This window comes from Nycticebus coucang, chromosome 15 (assembly GCF_027406575.1).
Source record: "Nycticebus coucang isolate mNycCou1 chromosome 15, mNycCou1.pri, whole genome shotgun sequence".
Classification (NCBI taxonomy): domain Eukaryota; kingdom Metazoa; phylum Chordata; class Mammalia; order Primates; family Lorisidae; genus Nycticebus; species Nycticebus coucang.
The window spans coordinates 72653363-72671554 of NC_069794.1; the positions used below are offsets into that span (position 1 = coordinate 72653363).

The 18192-nt window shown below is 38.9% G+C and overlaps 1 protein-coding gene across 3 annotated transcripts in view; it reads left to right on the forward strand.

Annotated features, from left to right (window-relative positions):
• TNFRSF19 (TNF receptor superfamily member 19) overlaps positions 1-17975 on the forward strand; it is a 120147-nt gene extending 102172 nt beyond the window's left edge. For 2 of the 3 annotated variants that reach the window (XM_053563883.1, XM_053563885.1), the window contains 4 exons: positions 2872-2974; positions 3857-4262; positions 7918-8003; positions 15185-17975. In XM_053563883.1, the coding sequence (XP_053419858.1) occupies positions 2872-2974; positions 3857-4262; positions 7918-8003; positions 15185-15215 (626 nt within the window). In that variant the 3' untranslated portion in view covers positions 15216-17975. The remainder of the gene's footprint in view (positions 1-2871; positions 2975-3856; positions 4263-7917; positions 8004-15184) is intronic. The other variant, XM_053563884.1, reaches the window with a different exon arrangement.
• The last annotated feature ends 217 nt before the right edge of the window (positions 17976-18192 follow it).

Here is an 18192-nt window from a genome sequence, read left to right on the forward strand (position 1 = left end):
TAGAGTATATTCGGATTTTCTAAACTGTCCCAATAATGTCCTTCATAGCAAAAGAAAATCCTAGAAAACACTGTTAACTTTAGTTGACAAATCTCTTTGATCTCTTAATGTGGAATGGTTTCTTAATCTTCATGTTTTGTGACATAGATATTTTTGAAAAGGACAGGCCAGTAATTTTGTAGGGTGACCCTCAATTTAGTTTCAGCTGATGTTTCCTCAGGATGAGATTCAGAATCACCGCAGAGAGGTGTGCTGTGTCCTTCCCAGTGCACTGTATCAGGACATGTACGTGTCTGTCTGTCCCAGTCCTTGTTAGGTTAATATTGGTCACTTAGTAAGGTGGTGTCTGTCAGGTTTTTCCACTGTAAAATTATTGTTGTTCTCTTGATAATAAATATCTCCTGGGGAGATACTTAGAGACTATGTAAACATTCAGTTACTCACCCAATTTTTTGTTGTTGTTGTTGAGACAAAGCCTCAAGCTGTCACCCTGGCTAGAGTGCTGTGCCATCACAGCTCACAGCAACCTCTAACTCCTGGACTTAAGCAGTTCTCTTGCCTCAGCCTCCCAAGTAGCTGGGACCACAGGCACCTGCCACAACGCCCAGCTATTTTTTTGTTGTAGTTGTCATTGTTGTTTGGCAGGCCTGGGCTGGGTTTGAACCTGCCAGCTCCCATGTTTGTGGCCCTCGCCCTAGCCACTGAGCTACAGGTGCTGAGCCTACTCCCCAAATTTTAACCCAGTAGTTTAGCATCCACTGATGATTCTTACATGAACTAGTCATTACTGTGACAGTTATCAAATGCTGATTTTCTAATTCCATCCTTCTTTTCACATTTAGTAATTGGGTTGAAAAAGGAACTCCCCCTTCTTCTCCATTTATTTATTTCCTATCTTTAGTTTAGACTTGTGGACTGTGTTCACTGCATTGGCAACCCTTTGGTGTCATCACTTACATTGATGTTCAAATTCCCCCAGGTTTGGCCCCTTGGATGTCCATTCATGCTGGCTCACGTGCTATTTTGACATGTCCTTATTATTTTAGACCTTTCTTACTTTCTCGCACCAAAATACATTCCAAGCTCATCTTGTACTCTCCATAGAGTCAGCCATTTCTACAAGGAATGGCAATACCTTTTGTTTTAAATAATTTTGAAATATCCCATAAGGAGCATGATACATCTGTTACGTGGCAATAGATCCAGGGGAAGTCACCACAGTCAGGACAGCATTATTCAGATAATCCAAGCCGGAGACCTTCCTTTGAAATGATGTAGATGCAGGATGCCAGGTGTCCACTCTGCTTAACACTAGTTTGCAATTGCATCTCAATAATTGACATTCATTTTTTTTCTTTCACTCTTGGTAGAGTGCTATGGCATCATAGCTCACAGCAGCCTCAAACTCTCAGGCTCAGTCATTCTCTTGCCTCGGCCTCCCAAGTAGCTGGGACTACAGGTGCCTGCCACAGTGCCTGGTTATTTTTAGAGATGGGGTCTCGCTCTTGCTCAGCCTGGTCTTGAACTGGTGACCTCAAGCAGTCCACCTGCCTCAGCCTCCCAGAATGCTGGGATTACAGACATGAGCCACCACACCTGGCCTCACATTCTTTTCCTTTTTTGAGACAGAGTCTCAAGCTGTTGCCCTGGGTAGAGAGTGCTGTGGCATCATAGCTCGCAGCGACCTCTAACTCTTGGGCCCAAGTGATCCTGTTGCCTCAGTTTTTCCATTTTTTAGTAGAGATGGGGTCTCACTTTTGCTCAGGCTGGTCTTAAACTCTTGAGCTCAACCTATCCACCTGCCTCAGCCTCCCAGAGTGCCAGGATTACAGACGTGAGCCACTGTGCCTGGCCGACATTCATTTTTTTTAAGGGAGATAATAGTTTCATAATGCTTCCCTCCCCTCCATTTTTAAAAGTAAAGAGACACTCCTCATGAAATTTTTGGATACACGAACATATGTAAATGTAAAATTTCTTCAAGTCTTTTCCTCTGGTATGTATGTATGTCTTTGTGTCTGTGTGCTTTTGCATACTTATGGTTTTATAAAATCAGAATTATATGTATATGCATATAGAGAGTGAAAATTCTAGAAGGTTATTCACCAAGATGTTGACAGGGTTTATTTTCAGCTTATAGGATTGGGAAATATTTATTTTTAAATGTCTTAGTCTAATCTTTCTCTTTATATTGTTTATTTTTTTCTCAGTAAGTTTGTAAATATTATCTTTGTTAAGCAAAAAGATATATGACTTCAGTGAACATGATGGTTTGTAACGTTTTATGGACATATCTACTCATTCCTTAAGTTGCCAGTCTTAGCAATTACAAGAAAGGCTATGTCTGTGTGTGTACTAAGTTAAAGGATTCGAATCTTTTTATGCTCTTGGAAAGCTGTCCTCTTCTCCCTGTCCCGTGCAGTGCACAAGTCTCATTTTGGATGCCCGTCAGACTGCATTGTTGCCTTCTGTCATGTTTTTTACGTATGTTTCATGTTTATATATAAGATAAAATTTATGATTTTAACCATTTTAATGTGGACAGCTCGGTGACATTCTCATTGCTGAGCAGTCACCACCCCCACCATCTCCAGAGCTTTGAAACTCTGTGCCCATTAAACAACTCCTCATACCCCCCTCTAGCTTCTGGCAACCCCCATGTTCTGTGTGTATGAGTTTGTCTATTCTAGGTACCTCATATAAGTGGTTCATCATTTTTTAATAAGAAAAAAGAGTTCCTCGTACCTCTTTCCCCCCAAAAGGGCTCCAAAGGGTAATAGCTGAATTTCTGAGAATTAGAGTGTTGAATTGGTACCAAAGAGAAAGTTTCCAGAGAAAAGCGCTGTGCTCACACTCTACTGGCTTCCCTAGGGCCTGTCCACTTGATCCCGTCCTTGTGCTGTGATGAGGCCTGCAGCACCCGCCGGATGACTCTTGGTTGTGGGATGCATTCTGTGGCCACACTTCAGGAGAGGTAACAGAGTCCTTTTCATCAATAATTTCATATTCCTTTGTGCAAATACATATTCTTCTGATTTACCAATTTTCATGTGAGACTATGGGAATATCTCTTTTTATTTTTTTTATTTTATTATTTTTCCTCAGTAGAGTGCTATGGCGTCACAGCTCACAGCAACCTCATACTCTTGGGCTTAAGCGATTTTCTTACCTCAGCCTCCCAAGTAGCTGGGACTACAGGCACCTGCCACAATGCCCGGCTATTTGGGGGTGGGGGGGCGGGTTGCAGTTGTCATTGTTGTTCAATAGGCCTGGGCTAGGCTCGAACCCGCCCACCTCTATGTATGTGGCTAGCTCCTTACTCACTGAGCTATGGGCACTGAGCCAAAATGTCTCTTTTTAATTAGTTTAATTAATGAAATCCTGGATATCAGAGGGGGCAACTCTTTGGCAAAAATTAGGTAGATCTCTCCAGGTGGCTAATATCCAGTTTAACATTTTTATACTTTACTTTCCATTAATTTTATTTTTGCTTTATATTTGTGATACCTCTGTTATCTCTAAGTAATTTTTAACATGCTATGTACTCATGATTTTCATTTTAAAATTTTGGAATAGCAACCAAGCAAGCTCCATTAAGCTTCCAGGGAACTACATGTTTTAGACATCACATTAAGCATATTAATTAGAAGTAGTTGTTAAAAATTCAGTTTTAAAGTAAATTGAGTAATTTGACTTATTGTATTGAGGCTGGGTTATCACAATAAGAAACAGTAGAATTTTGACTTAATAGATGCTATTTCATCGAGAAGACTTAAAATTATGGCTCATCTGCTGCTTTGTAGAGGTGTCTTTTCTGCCCACAGAACACTTAAAGATCTTTTGACCATGTGTGCAGAAACACAGGCCCCATCGGGGAGAGCATGCCAACTTTCTTCGGGTCCCTCTCAAGGTCCATCTGTGGCGAGTTTTCAGATGCCTGGCCTCTGATGCAAAATCCCGTTGGTGGTGACAACATCTCTTTTTGTGACTCTTATCCTGAACTTGCTGGAGAAGACGTTAATTCTCTCAATCCAGAAAAAGAAAGCTCAACATCTTTGGATTCAAATAGCAGTCAGAATTTGGTTGGTGGAGCTGTTCCAATTCAAGCTCATCCTGAAAACTTTACAGAAACTACTAATTTATCTAGATACACCACCACACTGGCAGAACCAATACTAACTCAGGAGGCACTAACTACTAGATGCCAACTAGGTCAGGAGACCAGCGCTGTCATTAACCTACCCACGCACACGTCCCTCCAGGTAAGACAATGGCTGAGTCTGTCATGAACTTTGACTTATGGTAGGCCAGTAGACCAGAACTCTCTTCCCACTATTAAATTTCAGGGAAACTGATGAGATTTTCCATCTTTCATAATTTCTTTTGTGTCATAGAATGTGTTTTAAAATAAATGACAAGAGTCTTTTTGTTTTAACAGCTAATCTATGAGACCATAATGGGCAGGCCACATTCTTTTATTCTTCCTTGTAAACCCAACTACTTAGCATAGCGCCTGCTGCCCTGATTGAGAGAGATGAGTTGGCTATAGGAACACCTTGCAAACAAACCTTGACCTTCATTTTTTCCTGTTATCGTCTTATGTCCAATGTACTTCATTCACTGCTAGAGTATTAGGTCTCCAAGAGCTCCTCCTTCCCTTCCCTCCACATTTACTGCTATTTTCTGGATCACTCTGTTTTGACTAATTGATTCATGTGGTTGGAAATTGATTGGTGGTTGTGACTTGAGATCAAACACATCATAAGACTCTCCTAGGTAGAAGAATTTAAAATCAGGTTCAGGGGGAGGTGGCAACTGCAGAGAAAAGGGGGTTTTCTGGTGAGCTGCAGAGCTGGAGGCAGCAGAGGATTCAGGGACAAGGGAGCACCATCTCCCTGCTTTCTCCTCCATGTGAGGACATGGCCTTTTCTGAATTTGGCTTAATGTTTGTAAACATTTCCTTAAATGGAAATGCATATATTTTTAGCATAAGTTCTTCTGGAAAATGGTATCAGCCTTGAGTATAAAAGGGCAGAGTAATAGTGACACATTAGCCCCCAGCCTCCCAGCCCATGCACAGACAGCCTGGCTCTTACTTCTTGTCCCTACCTGCCCTGGTCAGGGCCTTGGGTGCTGAAGAAGACTCTGCATCTGCTCCTAAGTGGGGCCTCCATGAGATTTTGTGTCCTTGCCTAATTATATCAGAAACTGAGTCTGAAGTCAAAGTGTGAACTCAGATGTGTTCCTTTTAAGATCAGTACGTAGATTATATGTTGATCTGAGTCTGTAGTACTCGTTTTTTTTTAACTGAAAAAAATTGTCTGAGAGCATTTATGGGGGGGAGTGAGGAAATGTTGGGTTTTCTTCTCAAAATGGCAAAAATATGGAAGAGATAAGGGAGGAAAAGCAAACAAATTCGGCGGTTTAAAAAACATTAAATGTGTACCTCTCAGCTCCCCTGGGAACTGGGAAAGATTGTTTGCTCATCTTGTTTTTTTAAGCCATCCCATAATTTGTAAGATTTTATGATTGTAAATAAGAAAAGAATTAGTCCAGTTGAGTGTAAGTCTCCAGAATGGATTGGGCCCCACAAAACTTGGGGACTGAGAATGTCTCACAGCCTAGAGCAGGTAACGAAGTCCCACGTGCCAGCAGGGCACCCACTTATGATGAGAGGAAGCAGAAAACAAGGGTGGGGTGACTCCCTCCCCTCCGGTAACAAAGGAATTGGGTGCCTTGCCAGCCACTCTGAGTGAGTTACCTTTGCCTATAACTACCAGGTGTATGCTATACACCTGTTATTAGGGGAAGGCCTGAGTAATGGAGTGACTGCCACCAGCTGACTGTCAGCAGTTTTTTAGTCTAACCAGTAAACAGAATTACTGCTCACCTTAATTTTGACCCCTGTTCCCAAGTTTGTGATATAAATTGCTGAGACTAAAGAATGAAACATCTTGATCCCAGGTCACTCCAGAACCAACTCATTCTCTCTCTTTTTCTGTTTATGTTGTTCTTGGGGTCAGGGAAGGGTTTATAAGCACCATTATCACAGCTATATGAATGTAAAACTGTTTAAACACACTTTAGTGTGTAAAATTGGCATATAATGACACTCATTCCTTTTCAAAGATAGTCAAGGTAATTATCATCATCTATATAAAGACACATTCAACTCAAATCATTATGAAAAGACAGTTATGATTCCCTTCGATGGAAAACTATTGTTGAAGGAACTTAGTATCTTGATTTAAAATGTTAAGAATATGGTATTAATATAAATATTTACTTTCCAGTAACGTGGAGCAAGATTTGTAGACTGAATTTTAGTTTGTGGAATGAATAAATATCGTCTATCTGGAAAAAAAAAAAAAAAAGACAGTTGTGATTACATCTAAAATATCTAAAATGAGAAAATGCTACATTCGAGTTGCACAGTATAACTTAATAATGAAAGTATTTTACTAGCTTTTCAAGAATGTTATCTTATAATTTAGGTTAATGTAAGTATGACCTTCTGAATTCAGAAAAGGAATTGTTAAAATGTTAACCATTTCAATTTTTCCTCTACGATTAAAAACAATAGATAGAATTGAGCCCATTCTAAGAGATAATCTTTTCCGGGTTCTAAAAACTACTTTCTCTTTAGATAGATTTGCTTACTGATCTGTGAGATGTAGTGAATGAACCTTAATCTTCAAAAGAAAATAGGAAACAGCAGCAATTGTTGACCTTTAGGAGCTGGTTCCTCTTCTTTATTTCAAAGGTATCACCTAGTCTTTTGTTTTGTTTTGTTTTCCAATCTACTGAATTCTAAAAAGCAATTCACATTTCCCCCAACAGGCTAATTTTCCAAGGTAGCAAACACATTTACTTCTCATAAATAATTGATTTCAGGAGCTCACTGTTAAGATTGTTAACCATTCCAGAGTTCATGTTTTGTTACTTGACTCCAGTACATGGGCTCATCCCTAGTTCAAGAAAGCACGGTGCATCTCTTTGGGAGGTAAGGAGAAGATATAGTCACGGCAACACTTTTGTCTTTACCTGGTGTAGGAATGTGATTTCAATACATGATGCATTTGTTTCCAAAAACTATTATCTTCACACACTAGTTTCCTTGTGGTTGGTTTAAGACCACCCAGAATCTGATGATGATTGTTACCATGATAGTTATGGTTCAGGGTGAAGGAAATAAGTGTGAGAGCCTTCTTTAATCTATATGACTCAATTTTAATCAAATTCTTCCTGCATACATCTCCCTAAGAGGGAACAGAACTGAGATATTTGGGATACCATTTGCTGAGATATTTGGAAGAATGAAGTCAGCTGTTTTCTTACAGGAAAAGCTTTTCTTGAGGTTTTTTAAGCCACATTTTAAGTATCAACATGACCAAACAAAGAAGGTTAGAAGAGGTACAAGAGGACCTGGGTTCTACATTCTCAATCAATTTTTCTTTCTTGGCAAAATGAAGATAACTTGCCTTTCACAGGAGGGTTAATATGGTTATTTCTATCATGTCAGTTGGTTAACATATATGATAAAACTATATCCTATTATTGAAGGTATTTCAGAAGTTTTTGTTTGTAGATAATTTCCCTAGACTTAGTTGAAAAAAAATTTTTTTGGAGACAAACTCTCACTCTGTCACCCTGGGTAGAGTGCCGTGGCATCATCATAGCAAACAGAAACCTTAAACTCTTGGACTCAAGCAATCCACCTGCCTCTGCCTCCCAGAGTACTAGGATCACAGGTATGAGCCACTGTATCTGGCCTTAGTGAAAATTTTTGGGATAAACATATCTGATATGTCACCAATGCCAAATTAGTGGTAAATTAGTGAAGGATTAATACATGAAATTAAGGTTTAACTCATGTCCAGTAATGTTAAATTGTATGATGCCTCCTTCCTTCCTGAGATCTGTGCCCTTTTTGATAAGAACAAGCCTGGCAGCTCCACTTTGCTGAGGATATTTGCCCCTGTGAAGGTTCCAGGGAAATCATTGTAAGAGAAATCTCATTCCCAAGCATTTCTAAATGTCCTTTAATAGTTTAATGGAAGTTTTACATTTGAAGACTACTTGGCAGATAAAGAATGGCACTGTTCATTACTTATCTTTTGTTCTTGGAAAAAGGAAATGGAGAATCCTAAAATCTTTACCTACAAATGTATTAAAGAAACACAACACAAAAGAAACAAGTTGGGGTTTTTTTTTTTTTTTTTTTTTAATTATTGTTGGGGATTCATTGAGGGTACAAGAAACCAGGTTACACTGATTGAATTTGTTATGCAAAGTCCCTCTTACAATCGTGTCTTGCCCCTAAAAGATGTGGCACATACCAAGGTCCCACCCCCCCTCCCTCCTTCCCTCTCTCTGCTTTTCCTTTCCCCACCCCTCCCTCCTTCTTTCTCTCTCTGCTCTCCCCTTCCCCCACCCCCACCATGTCATTAATTGTCATTAATTCTCCTCATATCAAAATTGAGTACATAGGATTCATACTTCTCCATCCTTGTGATGCTTTACTAAGAATAATGTTTTCTACTTCCATCCAGGTTAATACAAAGGCTGTAAAGTCTCCATTTTTTTTTTTAATGGCTGAATGTATTCCATGGTGTACATATACCACAGCTTGTTAATCCATTCCTGGGTTGGGGGGCATTTTGGCTATTTCCACATTTTGGCGATTGTAAATTGAACTGCAATAAACAGTCTAGTACAAGTGTCCTTATGATAAAAGGATTTTTTCCCTTCTGGGTAGATGCCCAGTAATGGAATTGCAGGATCAAATGGGAGGTCTAGCTTGAGTGCTTTGAGGTTTCTCCAGACTTCCTTCCAGAAAGGTTGTATTAGTTTGCAGTCCCACCAGCAGTGTAAAAGTGTTCCCTTCCCCACATCCATGTCAGCATCTGCAGTTTTGAGATTTTGTGATGTGGGCCATTCTCACTGGGGTTAGATGGTATCTCAGGGTGGTTTTGATTTGCATTTCTCTAATAAATATGGATGATGAGCACTTTTTCATATGTTTGTTAACCATTTGTCTTCTTTACAGAAGGTTCTATTCATGTCTCTTGCCCATTGATATATGGGATTTTTGGTTTTTTTCATGTGGATTAATTTGAGTTCTCTATAGATCCTAGTTATCAAGCTTTTGTCTGATTCAAAGTATGCAAATATCCTTTCCCTTTGTGTGGGTTGTCTTTTTGCTTTGGTTGTTGCCTCCTTAGCTGTACAGAAGCTTTTCAGTTTAATGAAGTCCAATTTGTTTATTTTTGTTGTTGTTGCAATTGCCATGGCAGTCTTCTTCATGAAGTCTTTCCCCAGGCCAATATCTTCCAGTATTTTTGCTATGCTTTCTTTGAGGATTTTTATTGTTTCATGCCTTAAATTTAAGTCCTTTATCCATCTGGAATCAATTTTTCTGAGTGGAGAAAGGTGCAGGTCCAGTTTCAGTCTTTTACGTGTGTTCTCCCAGCACTATTTATTGAATAGGGAGTCTTTCCCCCAAGGTATGTTCTTGTTTGGTTTATCAAAGATAAAGTGGTTGGAAGTCGTTGATTTCATTTCCTGGTTTTCTATTCAATTCCAAATGTCTATGTCTCTATTTTTGTGCCAGTTCCATGCTGTCTTGACCACTATGGCTTTGTAGTACAGCCTAAAGTCTGGTATGGTGATGCCCCCAGCTTTATTTTTATTACTAAACACTGCCTTAGCTCTACGGGTTTTTTTCTGGTTTCATACAAAATGCAGAATCATTTTTTCCAAATCTTGAAAGTACAATGTTGGTATTCTAATAGGAAGGGCATCGAGTAGGGGAAGTATATGCTTTGGGAAGTATAGACATTTTAACACTGTTGATTCTTCCCAGCCATGAGCAAGATGTGTTCTTCCATTTGTTAATATCGTCTGCTATTTCCTTTCTTAGGATTTCATAATTTTCTTTATAGAAGTCCTTCACCTCTTTTGTTAAGTATATTCCTAGGTATTTTATTTACTTTGAAGCTACGGTGAAGGGAGTTGTGTCCTTCATTAGCCTCTCATCTTGACTATTATTGGTGTATACAAAGGCGACTGACTTGTGGACATTGATTTTATATCCTGAGACATTACTGGAGTTTTTGATGACTTCCAGGAGTCTTGTGGTTGAGTCTTTGGGATTCTCTAAGTATAATATCATGTCGTCAACAAAGAGGGAGAGTTTGACCTCCTCTGCTCCCATTTGGATTCCCTTTATTTCCTTGTCTTGCCTAATTGTATTGGCTAGAACTTCCAGCACTATGTTGAATAGTAATGGTGACGGAGGACAACCTCGTCTGGTTCCAGTTCTAAGAGGAAAAGCTTTCAGTTTTACTCCATTCAGTAAAATATTAGCTGTGGGTTTGTCATAGATGGCTTAAATCAGTTTCAGAAATGTGCCACCTATGCCTATACTCTTCAGTGTTTTAATTAGAAAAGGATGCTGGATTTTATCAAATGCTTTTTCTGCATCTATTGAGAGGATCATATGGTCTTTATTTTTGCCTCTGTTAATACGGTGGATAACATTTATGGACTTGTGTATGTTAAACCAGCCTTGCATCCCTGGGATGAAACCTACTTGATCATGATGTATGACTTTTTTGATGATAAGCTGTAATCTATTGGTTAGGATTTTGTTGAGAATTTTTGCATCTATATTCATTAGTGAAACTGGTCTGAAATTCTTCTTTTTAGTTGGGTCTTTTCCTGGTTTTGGTTATCAGGCTGATATTTGCTTTGTAGAACGTGTTGGGGAAGATTCCTTCCTCCTCAATTTTTTGGAATAATTTCTGCAGTACAGGAATAAGCTCTTCCTTGAAGGTTTGATAGAATTCTGGTGTGAAGCCATCTGGACCAGGGCATTTTTTGGTTGGAAGCTTTTTTATCATTTCTTTAATCTCAGTGCTTGAAATTGGTCTGTTCAGGAGCTGTATTTCTTCCTGGCTAATTCTAGGGAGAGGGTGTGATTCCAAATATTGATTCCTTCACATTGTCAAATTTCTGGGTATAGTGTTTCTGATAGTATTCAGAGATGATCTCTTGTATCTCTGTGGCATCAGTTGTTATTTCCCCTTTATCATTTCTGACTGAGGTTACTAGAGATTTTACTTCTCTATTTCTAGTTAGTCTGGCCGAAGGTTTATCTATTTTATTAATTTTTTCAAAAAACCAACTCCTTGTTTCATTAATTTTCTGAATGATTCTTTTGTTTTCAATTTCTGATTTAATTTTGGATATTTCTTTTCTTCTACTGAGTTTAGGCTTAGATTGTTCTTCTTTTTTCAATTCTAAAAGATGGCTTGTGAGATTGTTGATGTGGTCTCTTTCTGTTTTTCGAATGTAGGCATCTAAAGCAATAAATTTTCCTGTCTAAACTGCTTTTGCAGTATCCCACAGGTTTTGGTAGCTTGTGTCTTCATTGTTGTTATGCTCAAGGAAGTTAATGACTTCCTGTTTTATTTCTTCCTGCACCCAAGTGTCATTCAACAGAAGGTTGTTTAATTTCCATGCCTTTGTGTGGGGTTGAATGTTTTTGCTGGAGTTGAGTTCCACCTTTATGCCTTCTGGTCTGAGAAGATACAAGGTAAAATTTCAATTCTGTTGATTCTATTGAGGTTTGTTTTGTGTCCTAGGATATGATCAATTTTGGACAATGTTCCATGGGGTGATGAGAAGAATGTATATTCTTTATCTTTGGGATGGAGTGTTCTATATGCATCTATGAAACACAGTTGTTCTAGGGTCTCATTTAAGTCCCTTATATCTTTGTTTAAATTTCTGTTTAGAGGATCTGTCCTGCTCTGTAAGAGGAGTGTTAATGTCCCCTGTTATTATGGTATTATTGGATATCATATTGCTCAGACTGAGCAAGGTCTGTTTCAAGAATCTGGGAGCATTTAAATTGGGTGCATAAATATTTAGAATTGAAATGTCTTCTTGTTGTATTTTTCCCTTGACTCATATAAAGTGACCATCTTTGTCTTTTTTGACTTTGGTGGCTTTAAATCCACATGTATGTGAAAATAAGATTGCAACTTCTCTTTTCTTCTGAATTCCATTTGCCTGAAAAATTGTCTTCCAACTCTTAACTCGGAGTTTTAATTTGTCTTTTGAAGCCAGGTGTGTTTCTTGCATTCAGCAAATGGATGGCTTATGTTTTTATAATCCAGTCAGCCAATCTATGCCTCTTCAGTGGGGAATTCAAGCCATTAACATTTATTGAGATAATTGATAAGTGTGGTAGTGTTCTAGTCATCTTATTTTGTGAGAGTCCATTCCTCAGTTTTATCTTTTGCATCAGTGTGGAAGTTAGGATCTGTCCTTTAATTGCTGAGTTCTTACTTTACTGTTGATCCATTGTGATGGTCAGTGTGTAGAACAGGTTGAAGTATTTCCTATAGAGCTGGTCTTCCTCAATGTTTGTATATCAGTAAATGATTTGATTTCTCCATCAATCTTAAAGCTTAGCTTAACAGGATATAGAATTCTGGGCTGGAAATTATTCTGTGTAAGTAGATTAAAGGTAGATGGCCATTGTCTTCTTGCTTGGAAAGTTTCATTAGAGAAGTCTGCAGTCACCCTGATAGATTTGCCCCAGTTGGTCAACTGACGCTTACTCCTGGCAGCTTGTAGAATCTTTTCTTTTGTCTTGACATTGAACAGGTTCATCACGATGTGTCCTGGAGAAGCTCGGTTAGAGTTAAGGCAACCTGGGGTCCAAAATCCCTCTGAAAGGAGTGTGTCAGAATCTTTGGTGATATTTGGGAAATTTTCATTTATAATATTCTCTAGAATGGCTTCCATTCCTCTGGGGCATTCTTCTTCCCCTTCTGGGATACCTATAACTCAAATGTTTGAACGTTTCATAGATTCCCTTAATTCTGTCAGTGAATGTTCTGCTTTCTCTCTCTCCTTTTCTGCCTCTTTAACTATCTGAGTTATCTCAAGAGCTTTGTCCTCTACCTCTGAAATTCTTTCTTCTGCATGGTCTAACCTGTTGCTGATACTTTCCATTGCATCTTTAAGTTCCCTAATTGACTGCTCTAGTTCCTTCAGCTCTGCTATATCCTTTCTATATTCTTCATATCATTCATCTCTTATTTGATTCTGTTTTTGGATTTCCTTTTGGTTATTTTACATTTTTATCAGCAGTTTCCTTCATTGTTTCCATCATTTCCTTCATTGTTTTCATCATCTGTATTCTAAATTCTCTTTCTGTCATTTCTAACATTTCTTTATAGGTAGAATCTTCTGAAGTAGCTACCTCCCAGTCCCTTGGGGGGTGGGGGAGTTTGCTCTGGACTAGTTTTTCATGTTGCCCAGAGTTTTCTGCTGATTTTTCCTCATGAGTGATTTCTTTTATCTGTCTCCTTGCCCTAATTTTCCTTTCACTTTCTCTTGCTCTTTAAGTTGACATGCCTCTGGACTAGGTTTTTGATGAGTCCTTTTGGTACAGGACCAGAAGGATGAGAAGGTTGAAGAGCAAGAAGGAAAAAAAGAAAGAGAAAGAAAAAAAAAAAGAAAGAAAGAAGAGAAAAATGAGAAAGGAGAGGGGGTGGGTAAAAGGGAATATTGACAAAAAGAAGAGAGGCACAGAAAGAAGGAGACAGAGCAATATAGGTGTACAGTAGGGAACTTTGACCCAACCTTAAAACCCCCAATCTCTGTGGGTGCCGAGCTGGGTGGTTCCCCTTGAGGTCAGCGGCTCTTTGCTAGGCTGTTCGGACACAGTACCCCACCTCCACCAAGTACAGAGGAAAGAGAAAAATGCTATAAATCAAACCAAAACAAGCAAACAAAAAATTTACGGGATAAAATTGGGGAAGAAACCAAATAATAGAGGTAGAAACCCTAGCAAAAATGAAGTTCTAATTATTGGAAAAGGCAACAATGGGAAATTATATTGAAACTAGAAAAATGAAGAAAGAAAAAAGAAAAGAAAAGTCTATAGGGAAAATGTTAAAATTAAAAAACAAAACAACAACAACAACAACAAAACCCCCCAAAAAACAAAGCAGTATATCTATCTTGCTGAATTTTGTCTGGCAACAGGTGATCTTCTGGGGTATGAGATGTCAGTCACAATGCCAATACAAGTGGAGGTCTCTGCTGATTTCTCAAACCCCGCAGGTTGGAGAGCCTAAATCACTCCTCAGCCCTCTTAAAAGGAAATTTAAACTGCTAAACTTGGCTAAGCAGAAGCTTTACCAGGAAAGTGCTTGTCGCTGGCATCTCTCCTGAAGTGGCTATCCACTTACCCAATGTGCCCAAACCGGTCTCACTCTGTGCCCCTGAGGGCCAAAGCTTTAAGGTGCCTCAGTACCCGCCTAAGGTGCCTCAGTCCCCCACCCTCCCCCCCCCCGGCTGCTCAGTCACTAGATTACTCACTCCTGCCCAATCTTTGCTCTGCCACCCTGAGGGCGGAGCTTCCTGGGGCACTTCTCCCACAATGGTTCCGTCTGGCTCAGCGGCTAAGTCTGGGGCCCTAGACAATGCCTAAAGTCTTACATACTCCTGTCCAGGCTCTCCCAAGGCAGTTCAACTGAGTGCCAAGTCAAAAAAAAACCAAAAAAAAAAAACAGGTAAGGCCTTTCCTGTTTGCAATCTCACTGCTGCTTGTACTTAAAGCTGCCAGCGGGATTAGACCGAATGAACACATGCAACCACTTGCCAGTTCTCCACTGCTTTTGTCCTCCTCATGGAGTCCAGAAGTCTCTTGCTGACTCCCTGTGACCTCAAAGGGATGTTTATGGGCAGATCCCACCAGCCATAGATGCCTGGAGTCTTGTCTCCCCAGACTCACTGTGCTCAGTTGCAAGGAAGCTGTTACTGGGCTGCCATCTTGCTAGAAGAGACAAGTTTTAAATGTTTGAATGAGGTTGAGAATCAGCAAAAGAATAGCTTGTTAATACATTGTGGTTGCTGTGGGTTACGTTAGCATCTTTTTAAATATCCTTTGCAAATACTGGGGGGCTAAGAGTTGTTGGGAGACTCTTCATTTTATTCTGAGTACATGGGTACCTGGATGCTTAAATACTATTGAATGGGTTTCTAAAATTCATGTATACTATTAGTAAAAGTAATGCATAATAATTTTTTACCATTACAATTTAGCAGATTTAATTTGTAAGGCACTGTTTTTAAAGCTTTCTTTCTATTGCTGTTTTAGGAAACTTAAAGGACTTGCTTCTTTCTGTTGAAGTGTATGTCTGGAGCCCAAAGGACACTCCTCTTTCAGGCTCATGGAGTAAGCACAGTCTGCTCCGTGTACAGCTTCTGGGTAAAAAGTAAATCGGAACCAAACCAATGGCATTTCAAGCCACAGTTGCTTCTGTGCCAGACCAGCTGAAATCTGAAACCTTAGAGAATAATAAGAAAAGACTTCAGGCAGACTGAGGATACTTTGTGTCTCTTCTGCACTAGGACCTTCTCTGCTACAAGAGTGACTTCAAAGACTGAGGGGCTGAATTTTCAGCCTACAAGATTGCAAACACATAACAAGAAACAGAATTGCATTCATGCTTATTTTTATGGTGAATGTGGTTTTATGAAACTGAAGACCCAGAGTATCAATTTTCATTTGCATTTTCCTTCCAGAAAAATTTCACATAGTCTATGAAATGTCATGACCTGAATGTTGACTGCGTTCAAAAATGAGTTTTCCTATTCGAGAAGGTCACTTTTTCATCATCTAACGTAATTAGCTTAGCTGGTTAAAATTGACTTCCTACTACCTGCCTAAATCTTGGATTTATTAGATGAAGTTGACTGACCTGAGTAGGAGTCAGAGGAGAGCATCTTACCAGAAGCACCACTTTGGACCTCAGCCTCTGTCTCATGAACACCTGCAATGCTGATAGCAAGACAGGCCTGTCTTAGAGAACATTGCTGGGAAAGGGAGGCCCATCACCCTGGATTAAAAACCTACCACGTAATGCACAGTCCAGAGAGACTTGTATGCAAAGATTAGCATATTTATGTGAAAATTAGTTAATATGGAAACATTTTTTACATCTGTCCCTGTGCCAGAGCTTAGAATATCTTATAATGAAAGTAATATTTATAAATGTAATGCTCTTTTATTTGCATTGTATCTTATACTAAAAGCTTTAGAAATTATAGCATGTCAGATTCCCTACTAATGAAATAGTCTTCAATGAGAATACACTATATATTAGAACCAGAAAAAAAGGCATAATTTGGCGGTACGGGGGGAGTGGGGCAGCAGGTGAACAGTCTATAATTGCCATGGTGTAGTTTGCCCATGACATGGTATTGTTCCCTCCAATCTTGTAAGATTAGTTAACACGTGATCTTCTATTTTTTAGCCAGATAGTGCTGGATTTAAGAGGAGGGTGCTTCTTCCTGTTAAGATGCTCTATCACCTACCACTCTGGTGATTTACACACTAGGGCTAAGAAATTAATTAACCCAGTGTAGTCATGAAGCAAAGAATGGCTCATTTGCTCTTAATCTTTATGCCCTGAGAGGACTTAACTGAGCAGGATTTTTTTTTTCCATGCTTGAATCTACATGGCCTTTTCTTTTAACTGCTTTACTATTTGCTCTGTCACCTTTTTACTTAAAGAAGGAATAGACTTTTTGAACATCAGTATGTTAAGAGTGCACTGTTTTGTTTTGAAATTGACCTGCCCAAATTAATGTCTTTTACCCAACATTTAAACTGAATATTAAAATCAACCTATACTTCCTGGGACATTTTCATCTTCTCTCTTATTACCCCATGGTTTTCTGTCTTGGCAAGATGTTGGAATAACTGGATGAGCTCACTTACTTGTGGCCTTTTCTCCATTCATATTTTCAGGTTCCAGTGGGTGAAGACCAGCTTGCCTGTTGCTGGCACTTCTCATGACCTCAATTCCTTACTTGAAATGGGAAATTAGCAACGTCACTGAACTCTACCGAGGGCAACAAAGTGAAGCTCTGTCTCTAAAAAAAAAAAAAGAAAGAAAGAAAGAAAAAAGAAATGGGAAATTAGCGTGTCTCATGGCACCCCACAATCCTTCATAATTGAATAACTTTTTTTATTAGCATAAACTTTGGTAAGTCACCTGGTCTTACGAGAATTGCTATTAGGACACTCATGTAAAATATTTAGGATTTGACCACAAGACAGCTATGAAAACGCAGGTAGAGTTTCCTTGAGTGGCTTCACTGTAATTCACATATGTGTGCCATTGTTTGCAATCTGATCATGTCTGTTATGACAAGGGATGATCAAAGTAGGCCAGGGTTGTGTTCCTTTGTGTCACCTGAATATATTTTCCACCTGCACAGCCCTGATTAACTTCAAAGACAAACACTTGCTAGAGAAAGCCAGATTGATGGGACTGAGACTTTGGCCAAAATCCTGAAACATTGCTTTTTGATCAGTAGAAATATGCTTTAGGTTGAAAATTGATTTCATTTGATACTGCATTTGAAAAACCCTGGGCTTTAGTATCAAGCTTGAAGACATTTTATCACCACCTCAAGAAACACACAATAGTGTTATATTTTACATACTTTATAAACATTTGAGGCAAAAAAATATTCACTCAATCAACTTAGCTGCAGGAGTGCTGATGTCAGAAAATCTGCATGGGGTGATCCTCATGGCTGAGTGGAAATAAAATGATTGCTGTGGCTTTTCATACTGAGGAAGCTCATTGACAAGAATGAAACAAGGATTTCAAGAGTAACCAAGTGAAATCACGAGTTCTCTAATGTGTATATGGAATATATTTTTTAAATATAGATTTTTCTACTTTAGATAAAGTGTTAATTTTGTTATTAAAAAAAGGAAAAGGAAAGGAAAAATACCCATCATTGCTTTAAGATAACTTGAATCAATTTAGATTTCATCATTACTATTTTGCATACTGGATTTATAAATTTGTAAATTATTGTTTTCTTATACAAATAGTTTTGTAATGCCTTTTTTATTTGTGAATAAAATTGATACCTTGTATTCTTATTTACATGTCCACTGAGAAAATGCTTGATTTTGAGGATGCAGCTGTGTTTTCATTCTGGCCAGAAGTTCATGTGAGGGTTGTGCACAGCTCTGCTCCTTGGGAGAAAACCCTCTCTGGCCTCGCAAGCTTTATGAGGGTGATTTGAAGTCTTTAATACTAGCACCCCACAATCCTTGTGGACCAGTCATCTTTCTCAGGC